Genomic DNA, 27736 nt, shown 5'->3' with positions numbered 1-27736 from the left:
TTATAAGAGTCAACTGAACAAAATAGTTAAAAATGACTTCTTTAACGTTATAACTACGGCATAGTCAATTTAAACTATCATATGTAATAGTTGTTTTTTTTTAACTATTTTGTGTTTGCATGTGACTATTATAATAGTAATTTTTAACTATTTGTAACTATTTTCTGTCAAAAAATAGTTATTCGCCAAATTTCATTGAATTCTATAAAGTGACTATGCAAATGGTTACAAAATAACTATTTTTTTCTTTGAGTGTGAGCACCTTAATGTTAAAAGCTTCAATTTAAGGGGAAGCACCAACAACTAATTGTATGATTTGTCACTGATTAATTTAAAAAAATTGTTTTTTTTTTCTATTTTGCAAAAATGTAGGTACCTAGGTTCATAAATATAAATCAACAAAGAATGATTTTTTGAGTACCCACCTACTTAAGAAGCAACTTATCATAGGTATTCATTTGTTGGCAATTTGTAGGTACCAATGTTTATTAACAAATGGGTCTTAACATTGATGGTAGATTTATCTTATCAATATCAAAAAATTTCATATTAACTGGTCAAAATAGGTAGGGTAAGCGGGGGTACATTTGGCACCGGGGCACATTTGACTTTGCGTTTTTCGGTATGATCGTGCCCTTAATTAACAATAGTTTGGATGAAGAAAGAAGCTTAGTTTGATTTAAAGAAATTTTGCAAAATTTTGCAGTCTTTCATTAACTTTTCGCGGAGTACCACGTGTTTTCGTGTTTTCTGTATTTCTGATCTTATTTTTGACCACCAGTATGTAAGCGATTTCTGAACCTAATAAAAAGTTTTTTCAATGCTGAATCAATATTTTGATAGCACTATGCTTCAAGTTAAGTAAATTAAAACCAGCTTTGTAAAAAAATAGTATTAGTTATTGAAAAAAAAGAAAAACAGTTATGAAGCTCCTTCGGGGCACCTTTGACTTTTGCAATTTGGGCACATTTTTACGTTGATTTTGGGGAATTATTTATTTAATAAATTTTTTAAAAGTAAATCGACATCGATTAATTTTGATTAAGATTTAAATGGAGAGATTTTTTGAAATATTTTATGGTTTTTTGTTTTTTCTTCTTCTTTTTAGAAAATAAATTTTTTGATTTATTTTTTTCGTTATATTGTTGAGTAGATTGTTTAAAACCAAAAAAGTATTTTTTTTCTTATTAAATAATAGACGAGTAAGATCCGCTGAAAGTTTTAAAAATGTAATGCACACGATGTGGGGTTTAATCCACCATTGTCAAATGTACCCCTTTTGACAAAATGACTTTTTTTAGAAAACATAATTTTTTTAAATGTTGTAATGTTCTAAAACAAAAAAAAATACTGTTAGTATAATCTTGAATAGTCAATAAATCAAATACAAAACAAAACATTGGAAAACATTAACAGTGTTCGAAAATACAGACCTTTAAAAACTAAGTGTCAAATGTACCCCCTTCTCCCCTATACCTACTTACATATCTCTATCTATTATATACCTATTTATTATTATTTTTCCTATCAATTTTACTATCTCTTACACCCACCATTAAATGCGATGCATCATTTCTATATGAACTATGTCTCATGTATTGTACTTATATTGAAGATAATGCGTCACATCATTTATTTCGTCAGGTTGTTAAAAAAATATACATATACGTTTGATAAATAACTGTAAACGTTTAGGAAACGTGTATACAACTAAAAAATGTATATCGTCATAATATTAATTTTATATAGGTACCTATAACCTAAATATTTATAACCTTGAACTTCGTTATAATCATAACAAGAGTAAAGACAATATGCTTAAAACCTGTATCTTAATTATTGATATGTACCTAGTTATTGTATCTACAACATATAAACTGAAAGAGTATTTTCTTTAGACAAAACAAGTTTACTCAGCAAAAAAAATTGTTTTTATTTCTTAAAATATCGTTTGATGATTGAAAAGCCGGCCGGCTAAAATGACGTCAGAGACCGGCCGGCATGTGTGTTATTTATTTCTGTTACTTTTTTATATGTATAAATGTATGCTTGTATATGTAATATGTACGTATATAGTGTATACAAATCATATACAAAAGCTTTTTTTAGTTTTCGTTTATTATGTTGTGAGCTTTCTCTTTCGTTTGCTTTGCCTCTATCAAAAAAAAAAATTAATGTTGTTTTCACATTGACATTGAAAAAAAACCTTGTGTGAGGTTTAGTTTAAATCAAAATAAAACTAAACTTGTTAATATTGTGACTCATTACAGGCAATGAAATATGAAAATGCTTACTTTATTATTCCAAAGTGATACAAATTATACATACATTTATGTAATTTTAGTTTTGTCTTAATTTTGGGTCATTAGTTCAATGTTGTATGAGAGGATTGTTAGGTACAGTGGTATGACACTTCAGAAATTGGTTAATTCTTTTAGGATGATTTTACTTATCTTATAACTAAGATGAATTCAGATTTCAGTTTTAAATTAAAGGTTGTATAAAAAAAAATTCAATAGAAAAAAATAAGGTTGCGCATACGTCACAGTGTCCTAGTTTGTTAATATATATAGAAAACGTTTTACAAACGTCAATGATTAAAAATACTTTAACTTCTATGGCTTTTAAAAATTTAAATTAAGATTTTTTGTGAATAAAAACTGTTTTAGTTTTAAATTTATTAAAATTTCATAAAATATATGATATTAAAAAATCGCTTAGTTTGTTTAAGGAAAAATGTACCATCTTTTAACCGGTAGAAGGGCTCGTGTATGATAACTTTGCGCGCAAAAAACTGGTAACGGTTACGGTTTACTTATCAATTAATCTTGAATGGAAATCTAAAGTCTTGACAAAAATAGTATTCAATATGTTTTTTTAACCCTTTTTTAGCAAATTTTAACTTTAAAGTTGATTATTCCGAAATTTTTAAGAAAGTATTAATCAACACTTAAAACGAAGTTTCGAAAAAATCTCATCAACCCGTTTTCAAAAATTTAATTTTTCAAAAAAAAAAATTAAATATTTTAAAGGTCAAAAAAAAAATTATTTTGAAAGTTTTGCAAATTTTTTTTGAAGTAGATAGATTACTTTAACACTCGTTTACGAGCCTACACCTAGTCACGTTGAAGGGTTAAATTTTTTTTTTTTTTTGGAAATTTGATCTTATGTGTAAAATAACACACAAGCATTTTAATCAAAATCGTTAAATTCGTTTATAAACAAATTAAAAATTAAAAAAAAAAGAAAAAATTGATATAATGCATGCAACCGTTTAGACTGAGAAAATTTGTTCAAATTTGTCATAATAAACAATTATTTTGGTTGTTTTTTTTTTTTTCTTTCTTAGGGCCAATTTTTCAATAGTCAGTTAAACAGTCAGTTAGGACTTATACCCCAAATAGAGAAAAAATCAGTTTTTCAATAGGCAGATATAGCTTATTCCTAGGAATAAAACTATCTGGTTCTTTCAGAGACGAATAAAAATTATTCTAAGGAATAATCTCAAAAAAATATTGTGTCAATTGTCAAAGCTGTTTTGAAAGAATTTTTATAAAAAACACAGTGGATCACAAAAAAACAAAAACAATTATGAATAAATATGACGTTTAATTTTGAATATCTTTGAATTTGACAATTTTTTTTTGTTATTCTGTAGAATAAATTATTCTTGATTGAAAAATTCAATGTTGTTATCTGATTGTTTAGGAGCCAAATAACTTTATTTGTCGAACAGTTAACTGACTGTTTATTAGAAGATTGAAAAATCGGCTCTTAGAATTCAAAACAAACTGATACAATTCTGAGAATTTTTGCTCATTTGAAATTTACCCAGCTGTGTTTTTGTTTTAATTTGTTATGTGGAGTAGATAGGTACTGTACTTTATTTTTGCGAAGTCATTATATGAGAATTGACTATTGAATTGAATGAAGTTGTGAAATTATAGATTTATTTTATACTGCCTATATGAGTGCGTAGTATGAATACTTACCTATGTTTCTCACTAAAAATCCAAACAATAGTAAGCAATGGGTTTTGCATTTATAATACATAATAAAAAGTGTGTAGATACGATTGCATTTTTTTACTTGCGATATAGGTACTATATATCAAGTTATGCATTCGTACAAAAAAAAAAAAGTTGAGATAACATTTTTCCATGACATTACGATGGTAGACAATGCCAAAAAAGTGGGTCACGGAAGTCCGTCTGTCTGTCTGTCTGTCTGTCTGTCAGTCTGTCATTCTGTCAGTCTGTCTGTCTGTCTGTCTGTCTGTCTGTATAAGGAGCTACAGCCTAAACGGATGGACCGATTAATGTCAAACTTGGTATGTAGCGTTATTTGGCGACTCTCCAGAGGGGTTTTTGGAATTAATTTTTTTGGACCAAAAATAACGGTACTTGTCATATAACGATTTTAGTAAAATTGAAATATCTCAAAAACGGCTCCAACGATTTTGTTTAAAAAATTCAAGTGTTAGTTTAAAGTTTAGGTCTATCTTCAAATGAAAATATTTTTTTTTGAAAATCATTATTAACGGTACCTGCCATAGAACCGTTTTTTTCAAATCCGATTATCTCCAAAACTGCTTATTCGATTTCAACGAAACTTTTTGTGAAGAAGCATTTATATAATTTAAATATAAGCCAAAACTTAAATTTTGGAAAAAATAATTTTTGGATTTTTAAAAAAATTTAAAAAATTTTTTTTTGAAAAATCAAATTTTGGAAAACGGGACAATTAATTTTTTTGAAATTTAGTTTTTTGATGTTGATTAGTGATTTCTACAAAATAACATACCAATTTTATTTTAAAACTTTTTTTCCAAAAAATTATTTATAAAAAATTAGTTTAAAAAAAAACGGCTCTAACGATTTTGAAAATTTTTTTTCTAAAAATGCATGTTAACATAAAAATCAAAACTGCATACTTGTTTTGGAGGGCAATTTAATTTCAGATTTTATTTAATTTTTTTTTAAATTTTTTTTTTTTAAATTTCTATATAAAAAGTCTTAAAAATTTAAGCAACTTTAACTCTAAGAGCAAGTTCGTGCGACCCAGTCGTGCATTTTATTTATATATTTTTCAATGGACCTTTAACGAATATTTATAGTAAGTAAAAAAATATGTAAAAAAATATTATCTAGTGATGTTTTGATCTATCAACTTATAAAAACAACCCTTTGATGCCCTTTTATAAGTTGTTAGAGGGTTATTGTACTAGGGAGGAATATGCAGAGAATTTGCCAAATCCATGATTGCAAGCATTATTGATCTTTTCTTCCTATAATAGTGGAATAACTAAAGCAAATTATAAGGGGACCCGTTCCGATTTTGATGATATTCTTTTTCAAAACGTCGGTAGTTAAAAAAATTTTAAAAGACTTTTTTAACTATTTTCGTAATAAAATATGAATTTATCTCTAAAAATTGTTGGCCATAAGTATTGTAAGAAAATTGCATCTATCGCTTAAACGATGGAAGATTGTACCTCACTTTTTCCTTTAATTTCCTTAGGTATCATGTATTAATTTATGAAATTTGCTAAATTTTTGAAAACGAAATTTTGTTGTTCCCAAAAATCTTCAAACAAATTAAAAAAAAAAAAACAATACGGCAACAGCGGCAATTTTTAAGATTAAATTATTTTTATTATTTATTGAGAATTTCATTCTCAAACGATTCTTCTAGCAATGGTTTTCTGAAAAGTCTTGGAGAGAACTGGAAGAAAGTACCTATTTATAAATCTCGGTCGTTATTCTAAATCATTCTACGAGCACATTTGACACCCATCTTTCATCTATCATAAGAAATCATGAATCTATATCTATTATGGTCCGCAACTAAAAAATAGAATTGAAAAACAAACAAATAGTTCTTAAACACAATTTTTTATTAGGTAATGATAAAATTAATATAATGTATCTACATAGGTATATACAGAATTAAGAATACAACAAGAAACTTATTAGGTAATTTTTATTTAAATTTAAACATTAATAAAACATCATTATTAAAGGCATCAGCTTATAAATCTGCCAAACTTTACACGATAGTTGTTTCCAGGCCACGAGCTCAGAAATATACTGCAAATTTGGATGATCAACGCTTCCCAAAAGTTTTTTTTTTATCTCTGTTGTCATGTTTAGGCTCACTTGCATTTTGACCAGTAACTATTATCATTTATTACTTCGCTATACCATAGAGTTGTAGACCAGTTGTCTTCGATGTTATTTCGAACCTCAATTAAGGTGTGTTATTGTGCTCAATCACTCTACCCTTCTCCAGCAGATCTCGGAATGTCTTGACATCATGACGAGCAATATGTTTGCGATATTTAACATTCAATAATCCATAAATCAAATCAATTTCAGTCTCTTCGTTGTGGCGTCCTTCAGGCAATTGGGCTAACAAAGCTCGTTTTTGGCATACAAATGTGTCAATAGCTGTAGATGCGTTTTGGTTGGACTGGAAGATCTCCATGTAGACTTGGTATGGAGGTTTGGTTGGTGAGAAATGGCTGCGAATAAGTTCAATGGCATCATTCCAGGTTTTGGCCTCTCTTTTGACACCTTGCCACCATGTCGACGCTAATCCGTAAAACAGCAAGGAAATACCACGTAATGCGTCCTCATCACTGATATGTTCCACTTCTTTGTAGGTTTCCATTGAGGTGGTGAATTGTTCGACGGCATCGTGATCTCGCTGTCCACCAAAACGAGAACTACAATTGGAAAAGCTTCCTTTTGACTTTACAGGTACTGGGGAAGCAGCAGTAGGATAAGCAGCTCCAGCTGCAGTTCGAATTCCTTCAATCAACTGTTGAAGTTGGTCTGTTGTCATTTGAATCACTGAATCAGTCATATTAAAATTTTGTTTTTATTGCTTCTTGGATGACTCAGATTAAAACTATAGTATCAATGACGATGACGACTCGTTTTGTTCGAACAGTGTGCGCGAGGGAAGTCGATTGAAGACTGTTTGAGAAAATTATTTAAGACTGGGTTCCCTTTTTCAGCAAAGTCAAATCTCATGTAAAAGCATTTGTGTGTATTAGTGAATGTGTTTCGCTCTCTCGCCATCGAATTCTCTGGTTTTTTACTCTCAGGATGTTGGTTATGGTTTTCATTCATTGTCTCTTTGTGAGATCGCCATCGCACTCACGCGTGCGGGGTGACATGCAAATGGATGTAGGTATACTACATAGATCTTTATATGGATATGGTGTTTGTGGACGAAAACTGGTTTGAAATTCAATATTTTCATGAAAGATTTCTGGAGTGTATACCTATTTATTTTTGAAATGAAAACTTGTTTCCATGTTGCTGTTGTGGATGGCATTTGAGTTTTTTGTGTATCAGAGAAATTTTTTGCATTATAATAATAATTATAGTTGTTTAGCGGAGAAGCAGGTAGAGGATGTGTTATAAGGGGGGTTCACATTGACCAACTTACCGGACAGACCCGTTGTCATTTGGCCTGATGGCCGAATTATATTTTTCGTTCACACTCATCAGACAATTTTCATCAAAACCCACTTTTCAGCTTATTTTTAATATATCTTTACCCTATTCTGCTCTCAAATTAGAGACAATGGATTATCACTGTCTGCCGGACAGACATGTCGTTTAATTGACTAACATGTTCGTCCGACCACCAAAAAATCAAAATTTTTTGAAAACCATCCGGCAAACCGGACAGGCTGTCGGATGGGTGTTCACACTATCAAAACAGCATCAGATCAGACCAAATGGCGGCTGGTCTGTCCGGTAAGTTAGTCAATGTGAACCCCCCTATATGGGTGCATTGATATAATATACTTGACAGTATCCTTTGTGTAGTATATATAACCCCGCACGCACGCGCGAGTGTAGTATAATAAACAATACAACCCAGAAATCAACCTAAATATAGAAATCAATCATTGTGCACAAGCACATGTCAAATGTCAATACACATTTTTACACACAAACAAATGCATACCACATATCTAATCCTTTACCTATATCCCCGCACGAGCGATGTGAATATTACACAATGCAAAGAATTTCGCTGACACCAAAAAAAAAAAAACCCAAAAGTGTCAACTCGCAACCGCGGGTGCGATATTATAAACACGAAATGAATTGTTAGAAAAAACCCAAGAGTCAACAAGAACAAAACAACCCTTTTTGAAAACAAAAGATAATGATCTTGCAAAAAATATCTACTATCTACCTACTCTCTTCATAATTTCATGAATGATTTCTGCCTGCCTGAGTGAGGAAATAGGAAACAAAAAAAAAAAAGTACATATTATGTAAACACAAAAAACAAAAACAAAATATAACGAGAAAATGAGAGCGCAAGAGCAAGTTTTTTTTCAATAAATAGAAAAGAACAGAAAAAAAGAGTTCATCAGCGCCAGCTTATGCGTGGCATTCTTTTGAACTAAATTTGCATGTGTGCGTGATCAATGGAATTTTCAAAGTAAAAAAAGCTAAAATAGACACTTTTTCAACAATTTATATTAAAAATACTGTGAGCAAAAATATATATTTTTTTTTTGAAACTGATTTGAAATATAATGAAAAAAAATAATAAAAATAAATTGTGGATGCTTTGACTGCCCCTTCCTCAAAAACAGAATGCAAATATTGGTTTATTAAAATCAAATTTTTAGTGTGTAAATAAAAAAAATATTTTTTTTTGGCAAACGGGTTGCATGAACAACTTTATTAACTTCTCATTAAAAAATACAAAAACATTTTAAAAAATAATCACGCTTTGCCCCACGACCAAAATGCTAAAAAAGTGCATTTTGACACCTTTCCTTCAAATTAACCGTTCAAACTAACTTCAAATTAAATTTTAGAAATTTTATTGGATTCTCCTAATTTCCCTTTATTGTTTTCTTTTTGTTTCATCTAAAAACACTAATAAACGGTAAAGTTATTCTAAGAAGAGTGAGTAAAAAAACATGAAATTACAACAAATTAACGAAGCTTTTTTTCTAATAAAAAAAAAAAAAAAAAAATCTGTTTCGCGTACTGCATGAAAACACATTTGATCATTATAAAACAAAAAAAAAAAAAATAAAAAGTTTATAAACAACGGTGCCCCAACCAAAATTCTGATTCAATCTAAATTTGCAGGAAAAAAATCATTTTCGACCCTTATAAAAATCGCACAAGAAATGTTTCTAAAATTTAAATGATGCAAAAATATTTGTACGTTTATTACCTTTTCAAAAAAGTACGTTTCATAAGATTATCTTATAAACTGCAAAAGTTATACAACAATTAGTCAACCGTCTTCCATTAAAATGCTATGGAAACCCCCCCTTAAGGGGTGTTTTTATATGCTTCAACTCAGGCCACGGGTCGTTTGAACGCGACACTACTCGAAGTGTCTTGCACTCCATATGTTTTGATGCAGAAATGTTTCTTGGGGTCTAAATAGTAAGAAAAAAGCTTTTTTAAAATTTTCTATCGAGCTATTCGTTTTTTATGAGCTTAATAAGTTATGAAAAAACGTACTTTTACGTACTTTTACACACGTTTTTGTTAATAACTCTGTTAATAGTAATGGTAGAAACTCAAATAATGGCTCTATTTTTAGAAAAAATATCCCTCTTTTTAACGGCATTTCAATCAAGTTAGTGGCATTTTTAGATCTTCAGATATTCGAATCTAAGTCCGTTCATTTTTTCTGCCCAATTCGATTTCTGTAATCAAAAAGTTTTTTTTTATAGAAGTCAGGGTATACTTTTCTAATGGTTTTTCGTATGCTGAACTCGAATCCAAACTCAAAAAAATTCCATCACATCAAGTTTTTTAGATATTATCGTTAGAAAATCAAAAATACCCTTTTTTAACAGTGTTTGAGGTTATGTCATCTTGCGTGATAATTTTTTATAATTACATTTGTAGCGGTTTCTTAAAGAACTAAGTTTTTTCTTTTAAAATCCGTTTAAATCATTTCGATATCGCTTTTCTTCTCCGAGAAATAATAAAATCAATTCAACATGTTTGGTGAATATTCTCTATGAAAAAAAATCTTATGTTCGTTTGGGTTTCATGGCAAAAAATTTTTGCATTCTTTTAAGTTTTTTTTGTAAGGTTATGGGTAAGAAAATTTTTGACTAACCAAAAGACTTAAAGGAATGCAAATTTTTTGCGATTTGCCATGAAACCCAAACGAACATAAGATTTTTTTTCATAGAGAATATTCACCAAACATGTTGAATTGATTTTATTATTTCTCGGAGAAGAAAAGCGATATCGAAATGATTTAAACGGATTTTAAAAGAAAAAACTTAGTTCTTTAAGAAACCGCTACAAATGTAATTATAAAAAATTATCACGCAAGATGACATAACCTCAAAAACTGTTAAAAAAGGGTATTTTTGATTTTCTAACGGTAATATCTAAAAAACTTGATGTGATGGAATTTTTTTGAGTTTGGATTCGAGTTCAGCATACGAAAAACCATTAGAAAAGTATACCCTGACTTCTATAAAAAAAAACTTTTTGATTACAGAAATCGAATTGGGCAGAAAAAATGAACGGACTTAGATTCGAATATCTGAAGATCTAAAAATGCCACTAACTTGATTGAAATGCCGTTAAAAAGAGGGATATTTTTTTCTAAAAATAGAGCCATTATTTGAGTTTCTACCATTATTATTAACAGAGTTATTAACAAAAACGTGTGTAAAAGTACGTAAAAGTACGTTTTTTTCATAACTTATTAAGCTCATAAAAAACGAATAGCTCGATAGAAAATTTTAAAAAAGCTTTTTTCTTACTATTTAGACCCCAAGGAACATTTCTGCATCAAAACATATGGAGTGCAAGACACTTCGAGTAGTGTCGCGTTCAAACGACCCGTGAGGCATGGTACTCACAATCTTTCTGTTATCATTCATTCAAAAATCTGTATGTGTACTTCGTTGGAAAAGATTCAAGCATAATTTCATCATGTTACATAAACATAAAATGCACTGTATTTTTTTTTTTTCTTTGTTTTCTTTATCAAAAATGTATGAACTTTAAGATTTTACTATTAATCATTCTATTTAAACTAAAGAGGATAACCAATATCTGGTTCAAAGGTGAATTTAACTGTTATTATCTTAAAAAATGAGAAAAAAGCAACTATACGCTGTGTGCTGTCATACCTCATACGTAAAGGTACTAAGTTTTAGGATTATTGATTTAGAAATGGGCAAACAAAGCTGATGATAAATATTCAAAAAAGGTTTAGCTTGATCATAAAAAACATTTAAAATTTAAATGTATTTATTACCAATTAATACACAGAAGATAAGTCAATTTAAACGAAATAATAGAGGTTCGAAATCGAAAAACAAATAATAGAATATTGAACCAGTTGAGTAGGTTACAATACCATAAATCAATTATGGCCCATCGGTTACCAACACTTACTTAGTGTAGTTTAAAAAATAAATCAAGCGTAACGTTTCGAAAGTTTTGAAAAATTAATAAAGTAATTTTTAAAAAAATCGACCGAGTTTCACAAACTAAATTTATTAAGTTTCAAAAATTAAACACGCTTCAATTTTCAAAAGTTTCTTCCTTTAATTTTTAAAACCCAAATTTCGATTTTTCAAAACTGCTTTAATATTGGTGGTTATATTTTATATATTTAATGATGAATCTTTCGAAAACTAACGCGTGAAAATTATTAAATTCATTTTTTCAAATTCGAGCGAAATAAATCAAAATTTTGCACGAGTTTTTGAAAATTACTTGAGTTTTTGAAATGAGACCCGTTTCGAAAAACTCTTCATAAAATTTTCAAAAAATTAAATTTATAAAATAATTTAAATAATGTAGTTATTTTTTTTAATCAGAGAGTTTTGGCTCATTTTTTGTGTGGATTTTTGACACACTTGGGTGAGTTGTCAGTTTTCGCCTTTTTATTATAGCAGGTACGAATGTTTTGTGTTGCAGCCGCAAGGTTAAAAAAAATATTAATATAAAATAAAAAAAAACAACTTTTTTCCGTCCAATCCGTGACAGTAGAAAATGCAGAGTTTTTAAAAAATAATCAAGTTAACATATTTGCAAATTTAAAAGTAGAATTTGAATAAATTTAAAAGATTAAATTCATGGTACAAATTTCCCATTTGTGACGATGGAATGTTTTCTAAGAATACCTATGTATATCCCAAGTTAAGAGATATAATAATAAATAACATACTAAGTGCGGTAATCATGTGGGCCAAAATCGTAGAGGCGGAACATTTTTGGAACAACATTAAATTAGATATTTTTTCTCATTTACCAGAAGCCAAACAAAATTTGGGACCCTTAATCTTTTAAAAGAATAAGGGTTACAATTTACAAATAGGGGCGTCTTTGCGAAATCAAAAAATAAAACACCAAAAGAGAAACTTTGGTAATTTCTTGAAGTTATTCAAGAATGGATTGTATAGCAAACAACAATGTTTTTTTCTCTGAGTGAATGGGGGTGCATTCGTTCTTCATTTATGTCGATAGTCGTAAAAATTCGGACCGATTTTGTTTTTGGCGCCTAAAATTTATTGTATTTGTTGTACGAGTATTTTACTATTTTTAAAAGTTTCTTTTGATGAATCCCATTTAAACTTCTGATATCAGAAAATTATCCTTAAAATAATATAAGGTAAATTCTAAGATTGCACAATATTTTTCTTGTTTTAATTAACGATCTAACAATCTATCATTTATGCTCCTTTAAATCCAAATATTTACTTTTTTGGGCTAACACACAGCCCAGATACAAATCATCGCAAATAACTATAAGGTTTAATAACATGACGAAATAGAAAGAATAATGCTTTCAACCCTCTAAAATAAAAAAACACTTCAAATGCTTTCTTTTGACTCACACAAATTGATAACAAACTAGGGTGAGTGTAGAAGGAAAGTATGTTGATTCCCGGCATATAAAAACCCTTACATCGAAATGTTCAAGCAGTCTCAACTCAATCGAGCACTCACTCGCATCGTATTCGAACGACAACAACAGACATTCGCCAGATACATTGGCTATGTTTCTGTTCTGACTCATCAAAGTGAATTTGTAGATATCTAATTTTTTTAAAGTTGTTTCTATAAAATAAAATCATAAAAGTGCAAACATGTCGTTAGTCCAAATGACCACTGAACAACTTCAACAGTTGATTGAAGCAGTAAAAGTTGCAGCTATCGCTGATAATCCAGTTGCATCAGCACCAGCACCATCAAAAGGAAGTTTCACCAATTGCGGTTCTCGTTTTGGAGGAGAACGTGACCACTATGCTGTCGAAGAGTTCATCACATCAGTGGAAACATTTAAAGACATCGAACACATTAAGGATGAAGACGCATTACGTGGCATATCCTTGTTGTTCTACGATCTTGCATCGACATGGTGGCAAGGTGTCAAAAGGGAAGCAAAGACTTGGAATGATGCCGTTGAACTTATTCGTAGCCATTTCGCACCCACCAAACCAGCTTATCAGATCTACATGGAGATCTTCCAGCATAACCAAGGCACAGGTATCGGCATAGATACATTTGTGTTGGCTAAGCGAGCTTTATTAGCACAATTGCCTGAAGGACGTCATAATGAAGAATCTGAGATCGATTTGATTTATGGATTATTGAATGTTGACTACCGCAAACATATCGCTCGTCATGATGTCAAGACATTCAAAGATCTGCTGGAGAAGGCTAGAATTGTCGAACATAATGATACCGAAACTTTCGAGGATCCTGCACCAAAACCGTCGACAGAAAGGGGAAGTGGCCTTGGTGGAAGAAATAGATGTTCATACTGCAGCTATCGAGGACATACCATCGAAAACTGCCGCAAAAAGAAGTCAGCTGAAGGTCATTAAACAGAGGTCATCAACATTGACTACTATCGTAAGACAATTTGCACGTGGCTTTTTCGCCAAAATCTTTAGTTTAATTTAAAATAAAAATCTGTCAATTTTACGCCAGTTAAGCTACGCCTAATAAAGGATAGCCATCTAGAGTTATAATCTAGAATTAAGGGTTTCTACTGCTGAAACTCTTCCATGCAACTATTAAAGAATTATTCGCCGAAAGGCACAAGCAACTTGCCGTAAGGCAAAACACGCCGAAAGGCAAAACTCGCCGAAAGGCAAATAGCACTGTACTACCGAGTACGGAGTGGAATCTACTGAAAGATTGGAATCGTGCTATGAATTTCTCGAGGAATAATGAACAGTTTGAAACTGATAAAGTAGTTTTGAGACAGAAATGATTCAGTACTTTGTACATACTGATTTATTTTTGAACTCTCGACTTCGTTATTGGTTCCTTTTGAATTTGAGTTGTTATTCCTTGTTTTGCTTATAGCATTTTTAAGTAATTAAATATAAATTTATATTAATATATTTTTATGTATAATTATTTGTTTATTTGAAGCCTATCTTGATGTAGACATCTACAAAGTATTCACCCCCTTTTGCACATTTGACTTGAAACTCATCGAACTTTGAAGGTAGGATTTGTGGCATCTTTATTGAGAAACCTTGGTTTTTCAGTGCTTATCCTACAGATCCAAGCCTTAGGATTGGGAGTTACATTTTGGGTGTACAAAAGGGTTCCGGAGACCTAGTCTCCAAAACCTTATTGCATTCTGAAATTCTCTATCGTCTTGAGGTTGAAAAATCTTTAGGATACTTTTATTCCGATGAAGCAAAAGTTGTTCAGAGTGTCAGATTTTAATGAGAAAGTTTAAATGGAACTCGGATTATGTCTTTAAACGTTTTTATTTGAAATCTTTACTTTCTGAATGATTTTTGTTTCATTTGTCTAAGCGTAGTCTTAAAGTGTTTTTCACTTTCTCAAAAATGTATTTTAGAAATTCTGAAAGTGATAAAAAAAACCATTTTATGCTTTGCATAAAATACTTTTATCGTTTATCGATATCAAAACAAAACAACTTTTTGTACATTTATGTACACAAAATGAACTAAATTCTTGAATTTGAATTCAAATTCAAAATTTAATTTTCGCATTTTAATGCGACGGACGCAATTAAAACATTCGCCAGCAATTGGCTTTGTTAAACGGACTCTTTGTAGTCTCTTTTGTGTTAAACACAACAATATTTTCTGGCTTGAGAACGCCCGTAGGGAATTTATATGAAACAACAACAAACATCACTTTGAATACGAGTACAAAATACGAATACGATGCAAAACCAAAAACTATTATTCTAAGAAATATTAAATATTTCAAAACTTTATAATCTTTAATTTTTTTTGAAGAAAAACAATGAAAATCTAAGAAATTTACAAATCAAACTAATTCTTAACTGAAAGTTAAGAACTACAAAAATGAATTAGTGGCAACACTTTAAATTTTATATTAAAATTTACTTAGAAAGAAATCTTAAATTATTTTTTAACTATACGCTGAAATATATTTAAATTGTAATATGTAATAACTTTTCATAAATAGCTAATTGTTTAATTCTTATGTAGACACTTTTTTGAAATCAATTGTAATGTATAATTTTTTTGTGAATTTTTTAAATATTTCCTCATTTGTATACTAAATTGTAAAAATAATAAAACAGCGTTAAAATTTTATAAACAAAATGGAAAAAATGTCTTTTAATTCATATCTATTTTGGCTTGGTGTTTTTCCTCACTAAATTTGAACTTTTTTAAGAATTGAATTGATGCTTATATATACCCCAGTAACCGGTAATGAAATACCGTTCATTCTCAGGGCCGGATTTAAAGCTGTGGGGGCCCCGAGGCTGCAAAAAAGTGGGGCCCCCCCTCTCAGCTAACTTATTTTCAAAATAAAAATAAGATTATTTTTGATAGTTTTAAATTTATAGGGAATAGAAGATAAATACCATAAAATGGTATGATTTTGTGACTCCAAGTTGGTTTTGTACCAGCCCTGTTTTTTTTGCCTTCAATTCCATTTTACCAGTAATTTTACTTAAACATGGAATTTCTTTAAATGTGGAATTGTGCTGGGATGCTTTTCCAATCATTTCTTTGGGAACAGAATTAATATAAAATGACGAAGTTTAAAATAGTTTATATTAAGCGTTTAAGTCAGGGATTCAAAAAAAAAAATCTTTTTCCTTTACTTTTTATGAGCTTATTTTTAGAAAATTCAATTGCAAATTCAATTGCTAATTTATTACACACAGAGACTCAATCAAAATATTTTGTTTTCATTTAATATTGAAGGAGACAAGGTATTTCGTTATATTTAACTCTGCAAAGAACAAATTTAAATTGTATCGACTCAGTAAGAAACTTGTTGCAAAAAAGTCTATCAGCGGCTTCTAAGTCGTATTAATAGCGTAGTAATAAAAAAATACGATTCTCTTCATTCCTATATGTGTTTCTTTTTAGTTTAAATCAAATTAAACTTGTGCACTTGAAAACTTTGGAGATTAATTACAAATCTCATTTTGACTGGATATCGCCCATATTTCGAATTACTTTGTGACAAAGTTTGGAGGCTTCCAGTTAAAAACGGGAATTTCTGAAATATTAAGACAGTTTTTTGAATTGCTAATACTTTCAGAAAAAACTCTCATACTAGGTTTTTATCTTTATGTACGTTGAGGTGAGCTTTCTAAAAAGATTTGAAATTTTTGGATTGGAAATACATATAATTTTCGTAATCTGAAATTTATACTATTTGCTTTTTTTGAAATCTTGGTTTTCGCTTTTCGGTATTGATTGAAAATTACAATATTGTAAAGAAAATTTGTTTTTATTCGTGAACTGTTTAAAAATTTTGCGTATTATAAAAGTGTAACACATCATCTGACTGATGAGCCCAACTGTTGTTCTTTTGAAGTACAAACCAATAAAATTGAATTTATTTCAAACTGTCCATAAAACAAAAAATTATTTTTTTGCATCATTCTTTTTTGGTGGTAAAATTCGCTTAAGATGTTGTTTCTTGTCTTTGAAGAACGAATTTTACATTTTTTCTCATAGTTTTACATTAAACAAATTTTTATGAAAAAAATTAAAACTTTGAGCAACCCAGTCATACATTTTATTTTTTATGACGACAATAGCTGCGTTCCTTTGGGAATAATTTATCTACTGCTTGGTACTTAAAGCTGCTTTGAACTACTTTTTTCAATATAGCAATAGTAGTTCAAAGTAGAATAAATGACCCAAGTGGGGCATTTGGAAATGACCCACGTGGCGCATTTGGCAAATGACCCGCGTGGGGCATTTGGAAATGAACCACGTGGGGCATTTGGAAATGTCCCACGTGGGGCATCTTGAAATGCCCGACGTGGGTCATTTGGGAATGACCCACGTGGGGCATTTGGCAAATGACCCGCGTGGGGCATTTGGAAATGACCCACGTGGGGCATTTGGAAATGTCCCACGTGGGGCATCTTGAAATGCCCGACGTGGGTCATTTGGGAATGACCCACGTGGGGCATTTGGCAAATGACCCGCGTGGGGCATTTGGAAATGACCCACGTGGGGCATTTGGAAATGTCCCACGTGGGGCATCTTGAAATGCCCGACGTGGGTCATTTGGGAATGACCCAAGTGGGGCATTTGGAAATGACCCACGTGGCGCATTTGGCAAATGACCCGCGTGGGGCATTTGGAAATGACCCACGTGGGGCATTTGGAAATGACCCACGTGGGGCATCTTGAAATGCCAAACGTGGGGCATTTGGAAATGACCCATTTAGGGCATTTGGAAATGACCCACTTGGGGCATTTGGCAAATGACCCGCTTGGGGCATTTGGAAATGACCCACGTGGGGCATTTGGAAATGACCCACGTGGCGCATTTGGCAAATGACCCGCGTGGGGCATTTGGAAATGACCCACGTGGGGCATTTGGAAATGACCCCCTTGGGGCATTTGGAAATGACCCACTTGGGGCATCTTGAAATGCCCCACGTGGGGCATTTGGAAATGTCCCACGTGGGGCATTTGGAACGACCCACGTGGGGCATTTGGAAATGTCCCACATGGGGCATCTTGAAATGCACCACGTGGGGCATTTCAAGATGCCCCACGTGGGACATTTCCAAATGCCCCACGTGGGGCATTTCCAAATGCACGTGGGTCATTTCCAAATGCCCCACGTGGGGCATCTTGAAATGCCCGACGTGGGTCATTTGGAAATGACCAACGTGGCGCATTTGGCAAATGACCCGCGTGGGGCATTTGGAAATGACCCACGTGGGGCATTTGGAAATGACCCCCTTGGGGCATTTGGAAATGACCCACTTGGGGCATCTTGAAATGCCCCACGTGGGGCATTTGGAAATGTCCCACGTGGGGCATTTGGAACGACCCACGTGGGGCATTTGGAAATGTCCCACATGGGGCATCTTGAAATGCCCCACGTGAGGCATTTGAAACGACCCACGTGGGGCATCTTGAAATGCACCACGTGGGGCATTTCAAGATGCCCCACGTGGGACATTTCCAAATGCCCCACGTGGGTCATTTCCAAATGCACGTGGGTCATTTCCAAATGCCCCACGTGGGGCATCTTGAAATGCCCGACGTGGGTCATTTGGAAATGACCCACGTGGGGCATTTGGAAATGACCCACGTGGGGCATTTGGAAATGACCCACGTGGGGCATTTGGAAATGACCCACGTGGGGCATCTTGAAATGCCAAACGTGGGGCATTTGGAAATGACCCATTTAGGGCATTTGGAAATGACCCACGTGGGGCATTTGGAAATGACCCACTTGGGGCATTTGGAAATGACCCACGTGGGGCATTTGTTATGACCCACGTGGGGTATTTGTTATGACCCACCTGTGGCATTTGGAAATGACCCACGTGGGGCATTTGAAATGACCCACGTGGGGCATTTGAAATGACCCACGTGGGGCATTTGGAAATGACCCACTTGGGGCATTTGGAAATGACCCACTTGATGCATCTTGAAATGCCCCACGTGCGTTATTTGGAAATGACCCACACGGAGAAAACATAACGCCAGGGATAACTTTATTATTATTATTATTATATACATGGTACTTCGTACATGAATGTACGAACTACTGACACTTATCAGCGCGGCAACTGAGGCCATTTGGCTGAGACAACACCAGACAATGACAAAGAGAAGGACAGATAGACACAAAGAAAGAACATATAACATAGAACTACGTGGCACAGAGGAGGAGACATAGTTGAAAATTGTCTCATATTATCGCACAGGTGGCTTCAGTTAAGCTGGCGATTTAGAAAAAACTTCTGAGCCGACCGTTGGGCTCGAACCCACGATGTCTGGCTCTGAAGTCATCTACTTATTCCTCTACTTTATTTCTAGTATATTTAATCAGAATAAAGTTGAATATACCAGAAATAAAGTTAAATATACCAGAAGCATAGTCATCCCTGCCTTATTTTTTCTCTGTGCACGTGGGGCATTTGGAAATGTCCCACGTGGGGCATTTGGAAATGACCCACGTGGGGCATTTGGAAATGACCCACGTGGGAAATCTAAACCAATTTAGTTTTTGATTTTGGCCTTTTTAGAGTAAGAGCAAGGTAAGAGTGGCAAATGTGGCCACCTCAACGGTTTTTCTTTTTTTAATAAAATGAATCATTTATATTTATTTTTCTTTTAATCAGATTTAAAAATCATTTTCACCTTAGTATATTTTCACCTGAGAAACATTTGAAAAAAAAACTAAAGAAACCTTATGATTCACTTTTGAAAAAAAAATCGGCTAATATGGCCCACCAGTTGTAAAACATACCCTACTTTGAGCCAATGTTTTTGCATTTTAATTACAAAACATAAAAATAAAATTCAATTTAGAAAACGCGTTTGATATGGTCTTCTGTAATCAATTTTATCAACAAATATGGTTGGCCATATTACCCGCGTGGGTCGAATTCGCCACATTTACTCTCCTATCATATTGATTTAGCTGGAACAAATTTAGTTGAAACAATTGCACAACCTTAACTGCTCCCTTTACTGGTGATTCCATTCTTATATATGCCAAATCTGAAATTAAAGGACTCTTGTATACGGCTTCTGATGTTCGAATTGAAAACAAAAAATCAAAATCATAAGTACCGAAGATAAGTTCTCAAAGAAATTACACAAAAACTTTTTACATATGATACTCAAATAGTGCCCATATTGTCCTTCACAACTTTTTCCACAAACAATTCCATTTTTATAAATTTCAAACAATATGCTTGTAATTTCTTGTGATTTAACCATTGAGGCATTTACATTTTACATTTCTGATAAAAACTTTTCCTTTTGCACAAAAACATACACACATTTCACTCAGCTTTATTAATGTTTCTACGTGAAAGAGAGTATACAAACCTTTGCATAATAATGGTCATAAAACCATTAGAAGCTTAAAGACCATTACGGTAAAATACACTCCAAAAAGTAGCCAGTCCTTTTGTCCACAATAATAGGTACAAAACACGTCTATATAATATGTATTGTACATTGGAACACGTACACCTTGTCTAAAATTACCTGCCATCTTTGATAAACTACATTTAAACAAAGACGTATGTCAGTGATGTTTCACTCTGCATGAGAGATCCCTTCATACACTTGGCCACAATAGCTTCCAGAAATCTTCAACCGTCCGACGTCCGAGTGAAGGGACGGAAACATGAAAGGACCAAAGCTACTATATAAACCTACAGGAGAACACACAGTCATCCTTTTGACCTAGCTGTTATTCACCGTAACTCAATAATTCAATTTCAAATGAAGGATCCTTGCGACTGACTCGACTCTGTTCCTGATTGAACCATCTCGAAGAAGAAGGAGCAACAAAAAAGGGTGTTATTGGTGTTTTGGTGGGGGAAACGAGGTGCATCCCGAAATCAAATCGATTCAATTGCTTCCCAGAGTTCTTTTGTCTTCGGTGTGTGTGGAGGGATATACCTAACAACGGTATAACAACGACGACGAGGACGACTGTCTTTGACAAAAGGTATAGCACCGGAGGAGCTATAAGCTGCCCACAACTTGATACGAGACTACCAGAGAACAATTGATTTCAAACCCATCAACCCCCTTCGGCCCCACTGTTTTTCAATATTGAAGTAAATAATTTATATCAAGACTTTTCATGCATAGTTTAAGTATAAGTTGTGGGAGTGGCAGAAGCTGAAGGATTTACATCAATTTTAAACCGAGAATTGCAAGCATTTCCTGAAAGAAACTTCTTCTCGGGTTGAGGAGAGAAGACCACCCTAACAACAACAACAAAAACAAACAGGGTCGAGGATATTATTCATGTTATAAATACTTGTTCAGATTCAGATTGAAGGGGAAAGAAGAAAGGATACAGAAAAAGCTTGATAAGAGGAGTTTGCATTTCAATGAAGGAGAGAGACGAAGGCTTAACCTTTCGGGAGAACTATAATCTTCACATAGAAAATTCTGAAAACTACCTACTTACTCCCCAGTAACTGAAAAACAGCAGAGAGTCAAGTAGCTACCTTGGAGTAAAAGTAGTTTTCCACAACTATAACCGACCACTCACGGATGATTTGTGTAGAGTTTCGAGTGGCTTTATTTTTATTTAACCCTAAGGAAATCACAAGGATTCACAAGGATTCAGAGCCTGTGCTATTAGAGAAGACACCGAAGAACTCTCTGGTGCTGGTTTCCTAGTTTTAAGCTTCGTTTTATATATTTTTCTCTTAGCATAGTCATCATTGTTTGCAATGTTTGTTTGAATATGGAAATGAGAGGGGGTAGCGACTAAAAAAAATGTTTTACATTTTTTTTTTTTTTAGTTTTGTTTTTTTATTTATGTGGATACAAATCCTTGAATCTTGAACTTTACTTTAAGTTTTTTGTTTTGTTTTTTATTTATACTTACATTCGCTTATGACCTTAAGCAGGAGAAGCATGAATACCATATAGTTTGAACTTTCGTTGGAGAAAGTTTGTAAACGAGAAAGATTTCTTTTTTTATGGTTGGAGTCCTATTTTGAATTCACGGCAAAAAGGACACGCAATTTTTTTTTTTTTGGAAAACATGTGTAGAAGAAGAAACGTTTATTTTTTTATGGAAAGAATTTAGTTTTATGAGATTAAATCAAAGGGATAGAAAACTTTTGTTTGAATGTGAAATTGTATGATAACGTTTTGGGACCGATAATTCGTGAACCTAACTTAAAGAAATATTAATGAATAAAAAGTATTTATCATGCCATCAGGGGGGAAACTGCATTTCTAGGAATAGGATGTAGTTTTTGAACTACGATAAAGGCCATATTATTCACTAGTTTAAAAAATACATCTGGATGTAAAATTGTCAAATGTCAAAAATAAATCCAAATCCAAAACTCCAAAACAGTTATCCCGATTTTAACTATGAAATAGTTAAAAAAATAGTTAAAAATAACTATTTTTTCTCTGTGTGATAGCGGAATATCATGGATTTGGATTTATTTTTGACATTTCAATTTCTTTACATCCAGATGAATTTTTTAAACTAGATTTACTGACGGACCACGTGCAACCCAGGGTTGTAAAAATATCAATTAAATAAATTGCACGACTGGGGTCGCACGTACTTGCTCTTATGCTTAAAGTAACTATAATGTTAAAGCTTTTCATTCAAGAAATTTAAAATTTGATATTTTGAAGAAATTTCATAAGTAGTATAAAAAAATTAAATCTGTTTTTATAATTAATTAAACTCCGTTTTAAATTATCTTAAAAAAAATAAAAAATATGCCATTTTATTTCTTGTATAAAAATGTATTTTTAGAAAAAAAATTTCGAAAATTGTAGGAGCCGTTTTTTAAAAAAATAATTTTTTATATATAAAAATTTTTTAACATTTTTCAAAAAAAAAGTTGGTATGCCATTTTGAAGAAATAATTAATTTACACATAAAAACTAAATTTCAAAATTTTTCATTGATCCGTTTTCAAAAAATTGATTTTTCAAAAAAAAAATTTTGAAATATTTTTAAAAAAACCAAAAATGCGTTTTTTGAAAATTTTCTTAAATTTTAATATTATCTTTACTTACACGTTGTTGTATAGAAATTTTCATTTTAATCGGGTTAATGTTGTACAAGATATTCAGAAACGAAAAAAACCGTTCTATGACAGGTACCGTTAATAACGGTACAAAAAATATTTTTTTTTATTTAAAAAGTTGGCTTTTATGTGTAGTACTACACACAAAAATTTTAATCAAAATCGTTAGAGCCGTTTTTGAAAAAAATTAACTTTTCTATTTCCGTTATATGGCAGGTACCGTTAGTTTTGGTCATAAAAAAAAATTTCAATTTCTCCTCTAGGGAATCACCAAAAACTGCTAACCACCAAGTTTGAAGAAAATCACTTCACTCGTTTAGGCTGCAGCTCCAGATAGAGACAGACAGACAGACAGACAGACAGACAGACAGACAGACAGACAGACAGACAGACAGACAGACAGACAGACAGACAGACAGACAGACAGACAGACAGACAGACAGACAGACAGACAGACAGACAGACAGACAGACAGACAGACAGACAGACAGACAGACAGACAGACAGACAGACAGACAGACAGACAGACAGACAGACAGACAGACAGACAGACAGACAGACAGACAGACAGACAGACAGACAGACAGACAGACAGACAGACAGACAGACAGACAGACAGACAGACAGACAGACAGACAGACAGACAGACAGACAGAATTGCCGGACCCACTTTTTTGGCATTCTCCATCATCGTAATGTCATGTAAAATTGTTATCTCGAGTTCGATTTTTTTTACGAATCCTAAACTTGCCCTATAGTACCTATATCGCAAGTAAAAAAAGCATTTGAAATTAAAAAAAAATAAATATTTGCATTGAAAGAAAATTTTTTATTGCAACTGAAAAATATTTGCATTAAAAGAAAAAAATGTTTATTGCAACTAAAAATATTTTGCTTTACAAAATAAAAATATTGCAAATGAAAAAAATTTGCATTGAAAATAAAATTTTTATTGAAAAAAAAAAATACCTATTTTGCATTGAAAAAAAAAAATTTATTGCAAATAAAAAATTATCTGCATTGAAAAAAAAAAAAATTAAATGCAAAGTGTTTGCATTAAATATTTTTTTGTTTTTTAATATTCGTCGAATTTCCTACAATTTTGAATATTTGACCATATATTTGGTTAAATGTTATACCTAGTTGAAATAGCTAATATATGGTCAAATAGTGAAAATTGTAAGAAATTCGAGGAATATTAAAAAAAATATTTAATGCACACATTTTGCATTGATTTTTTTTTGTTTCAAAGCAGAACATTTTTTATTTGCAATGAATTTTGTTTTCAATGCAAAATATTTTTTTCAATGAAAATATTTTTCACTTGCATACATTTTTTTTTTAATGCAAACATTTTTCAGTTACCATTTTTTTTTTCAATGGAATTTTTTTTTTATTTACAATAAATATTTTTTTCATTTGTAATGGAGAGAAAATGCATTAATAATAAAATGAATTTTTACAACCCTGGTGCAACCAAATAACTAGCGGAGGACCTAGACTGTTGCAAAGCGATATAGCTGCCAAATAAAAATGTCAAGTACTTTTCCGCCACCAGCAAAAAGTATAAAGAACTAGTGGCAACATTGTCAAGGAGCCATCAGAGTCGTAGTTTAAGTTTTTCTTGAAACTTCTACAACTTCTTTATCATGAGCCCTTAAGACCCACCAAGTTTCAAGAAAAAACATTGCTTCTTCAACGAGATAAAATAGATAATAAGCGTGCAAATGTCCTAAAAATGCAAATGGAATGGCCGAGCTACTTAAACGCTTCTGTAAAATCGGTTACCTAAATGATTTTATGGGAAAGTCAGAAATCGAGAAAACGGTTTTATGAGAAGTATAAAGTTTGTCATAAAACCGTTTTCTCGATTTCTGACTTTCCCATAAATCATTTAACCGATTTCAACGAAAATTTTTACACAGAAGCGTTTAAGTAGCTGAAATATTAAAATGGCTAAAAATTTTCAAAAACCTCTGCTTTAGTTTAAAATTTTTTTTTTTTGAAATAAATTTTTTGAAGACGAGCCAATATTTTTTTTTTTTTTTAATCTTATTTATATCTGCCGAACAATGATTTCTTCAGAAAAGAATACCAATTTTTTTTTGAAAAATGTTTGAAAATTTTTATTTAAAAAGAAAAATATTTTTTTAAAACACGGTTCCTATACAATTTTTGAAAATTAAAATTCCAAAAACTCTTTGTTATACAAGAAATTAAACGTTTATTTATAAACAATTGTTAATCCATTTTGACATTTCATATAAAATTAATAAATAAAATCAACTTTTAACATAAAAGCAGGAACAAGTGACCCAGTCGTGCATTTTATTTTACATCGCTGGACATTTGCTTTTTCTCTAATGTTGGTGGTAGTGTCATGTGGATTTGAGGTCAGTCGAAAATATTTTGAACTATGAATATATGCTTCTGATATAGCTCCTTTATAATAACAATCTACCATCTCAAAAAAATCTGATTTAAATAGGTACTCTACGAAAAATTTATAAAAATTCGAAAAATAAAAATAATGAGTTGTTGTAGTATCTAGTTAATGAGTAATTTATGCGTTCCTTTGAGTAGATACTGAATCATATATTGCAAAATAGCTTATTATCTATTTAATCGAAATAAGTAACTATGGCGTATACGTAATATTTTTTTTTACTAAAAAACTTATTTTCACAAAACACATTTATCTTGAAGAAAAAAGTTTTACTCTTATTGAAAATCCAAGAAACATTATGTTCATATCGAAAAACGTGTTGCATTAAGAAGTGAAAAATGTAAAATTTACAATGGTTTATTGTAATAACTACCTAGGTACCGATTACTAAGGAGTTAAGTTACACAAATGCGCACTTTTCGGATTTGAATGATCCATAAACCTTTTGTTGTCCTTAATTTCGTATTAAATGAAGGTCTTAACAAATAAACGGATCAATGTACAAAAACTTAAACAATTTTCGCTCTTTACTAAAAGTTTTTGAAACTGAGATTTGAAGGTGCTCAGGGTTAACCCCTTTTCAATACTGCATCGAAAATTTGCTGACGTGCAATTTTCTGTCAGATACACTTCATTGGAATCCTAATTAACTAAACTATATCTATGTATACTTATTCATAATATATTTCAATTCAATTATATACCTATATATTTTTCTCTTTCATTGCAACAGTAAAACAAGTTCATTTTTGTTTATAGGCAAAACAAACGAAATAGAAAGTTCATAACATTAGAAAACTAAAAACGAAAAAAGCTTTTCAATAAGATACATTTCTTACCTATAAATTAAATACTTACACATCAAATGCACACTTACACATTTAGGTAAACCACACAAACATACCGGCCAGTATATTATAAATTATGCCATTATAGCCGGCCGGCTTTTAATTCATTTGATAATTTAGGTAAACAAGAAAATATTTTTTTTTTGTGAACTTGTTTTGCAGTAATTTATTTTATATAGGTATAAGAAAAATTCATAAATCATGATTCAGTTTCTCATTGGAATGTCCCATATTTTTGCTCGTATCTGATAAAGAATATTTTTAGATTTTTATATATCATCCAAATTAAATCTAAGTAATATTTATCAGTGCTTCAGATTCTTATCATGTAACCAAAAAAATAAAATTTATTTACTATCAACTTTCTATTTATTAAAATCAGTTGCTTATTAAATTCACTTTATTGCTTTTTTTTGTAGGTATATAGATATTTTTACTTGCTCTATAGGGCAAGTATTGGTTTCGTGTAGAAATAAAAAAATCGAGGTTTTAACCAAAACCAACATTACGATGATGGAGAAGATCAAAAAAGTGGTTTTCGTCATGCCGTCCGTCGGTCTGTGCGTCCCTCTGTACATGGAGCTAGGGCCTAAGCGGATGGATGGATTTGCTTGAAACTTGGTACATATGATTTTTACGTAATTCCCTAGGACTATTTTTTTTATTTTTTTAATATCTCCAATTTAACGCATATCTCCCATATAACGTTTTCGAGGTATTTCAAATTTCTCGAAAACGGCTCTAACGATTTCGTTTAAATTTGGTGTGCGCAGTACTCTTATTGATTCTAACAAAACTGCATTTTTAGTTTTTCTCAAAAAATGCCGAGAGCGGAAATATGGCGTTGCCGTTTTTCAAAAATTGACAAGTTTTTTAAGTTCATATATTTCATCAAAGCATAAGTCAATTTTTTCAAAATTTACAGACATCATAGGTATTGAAGTGTAAAATGTAAAAAAAAAATTAAAAAAAAAGTTTTTCAAAAAATATATAAAAAATTGAATTTTTTTAACTTTCGATTTTTTTTTTTTTTGTTTTTATTTTTTTTTCTCCACAAAATCTTAAATTTCCAACAGATATTTTAGATAAAGATGCTTTGAACTACAAGAGCAAGTACGTGCGACCCAGTCGTGCATTTTATTTTATCTCTCAATTCAATAAGAAAAAAGTTCAATCAACTTAACTGACTGACGTCACACAAAAGCTCTATTTCATATGCCTATATACTCACAACGATTTCACAACTATGAAACCAAAACAAAAAAAAAGACCGGCCGGTCGTTGGTTAACAATATAAAAGACGCTACAAATATTTTTGGCAGTATTCCTTTAACTCTGCCCTGCCTCACTTTGGTTATCAAAGTTCTCTTCTTCAATTTCATTTTGCTGTACAAAC

The 27736-nt window shown here is 31.6% G+C and overlaps 2 protein-coding genes across 2 annotated transcripts; one reads left to right on the top strand and one right to left on the bottom strand.

Moving 5' to 3' along the window:
- Positions 1–5951: 5951 nt before the first annotated feature.
- LOC129907193 (activity-regulated cytoskeleton associated protein 1-like) lies at positions 5952–6974 on the bottom strand. Its single transcript, XM_055983290.1, has one exon. The coding sequence runs from the start codon at positions 6865–6867 to the stop codon at positions 6250–6252; it is 618 nt and encodes a 205-aa protein (XP_055839265.1). The 5' UTR covers positions 6868–6974; the 3' UTR covers positions 5952–6249.
- A 5985-nt stretch (positions 6975–12959) lies between these two features.
- Positions 12960–15567, top strand: LOC129907190 (activity-regulated cytoskeleton associated protein 1-like). Its single transcript, XM_055983287.1, has one exon. The coding sequence runs from the start codon at positions 13133–13135 to the stop codon at positions 13871–13873; it is 741 nt and encodes a 246-aa protein (XP_055839262.1). The 5' UTR covers positions 12960–13132; the 3' UTR covers positions 13874–15567.
- The last annotated feature ends 12169 nt before the right edge of the window (positions 15568–27736 follow it).

Source organism: Episyrphus balteatus, chromosome 1 (genome assembly GCF_945859705.1).
Source record: "Episyrphus balteatus chromosome 1, idEpiBalt1.1, whole genome shotgun sequence".
Taxonomy (NCBI): Eukaryota; Metazoa; Arthropoda; class Insecta; order Diptera; family Syrphidae; genus Episyrphus; species Episyrphus balteatus.
Note: the sequence above shows the minus strand (reverse complement) of the source record. Positions and strands in the feature narration are given on the sequence as shown.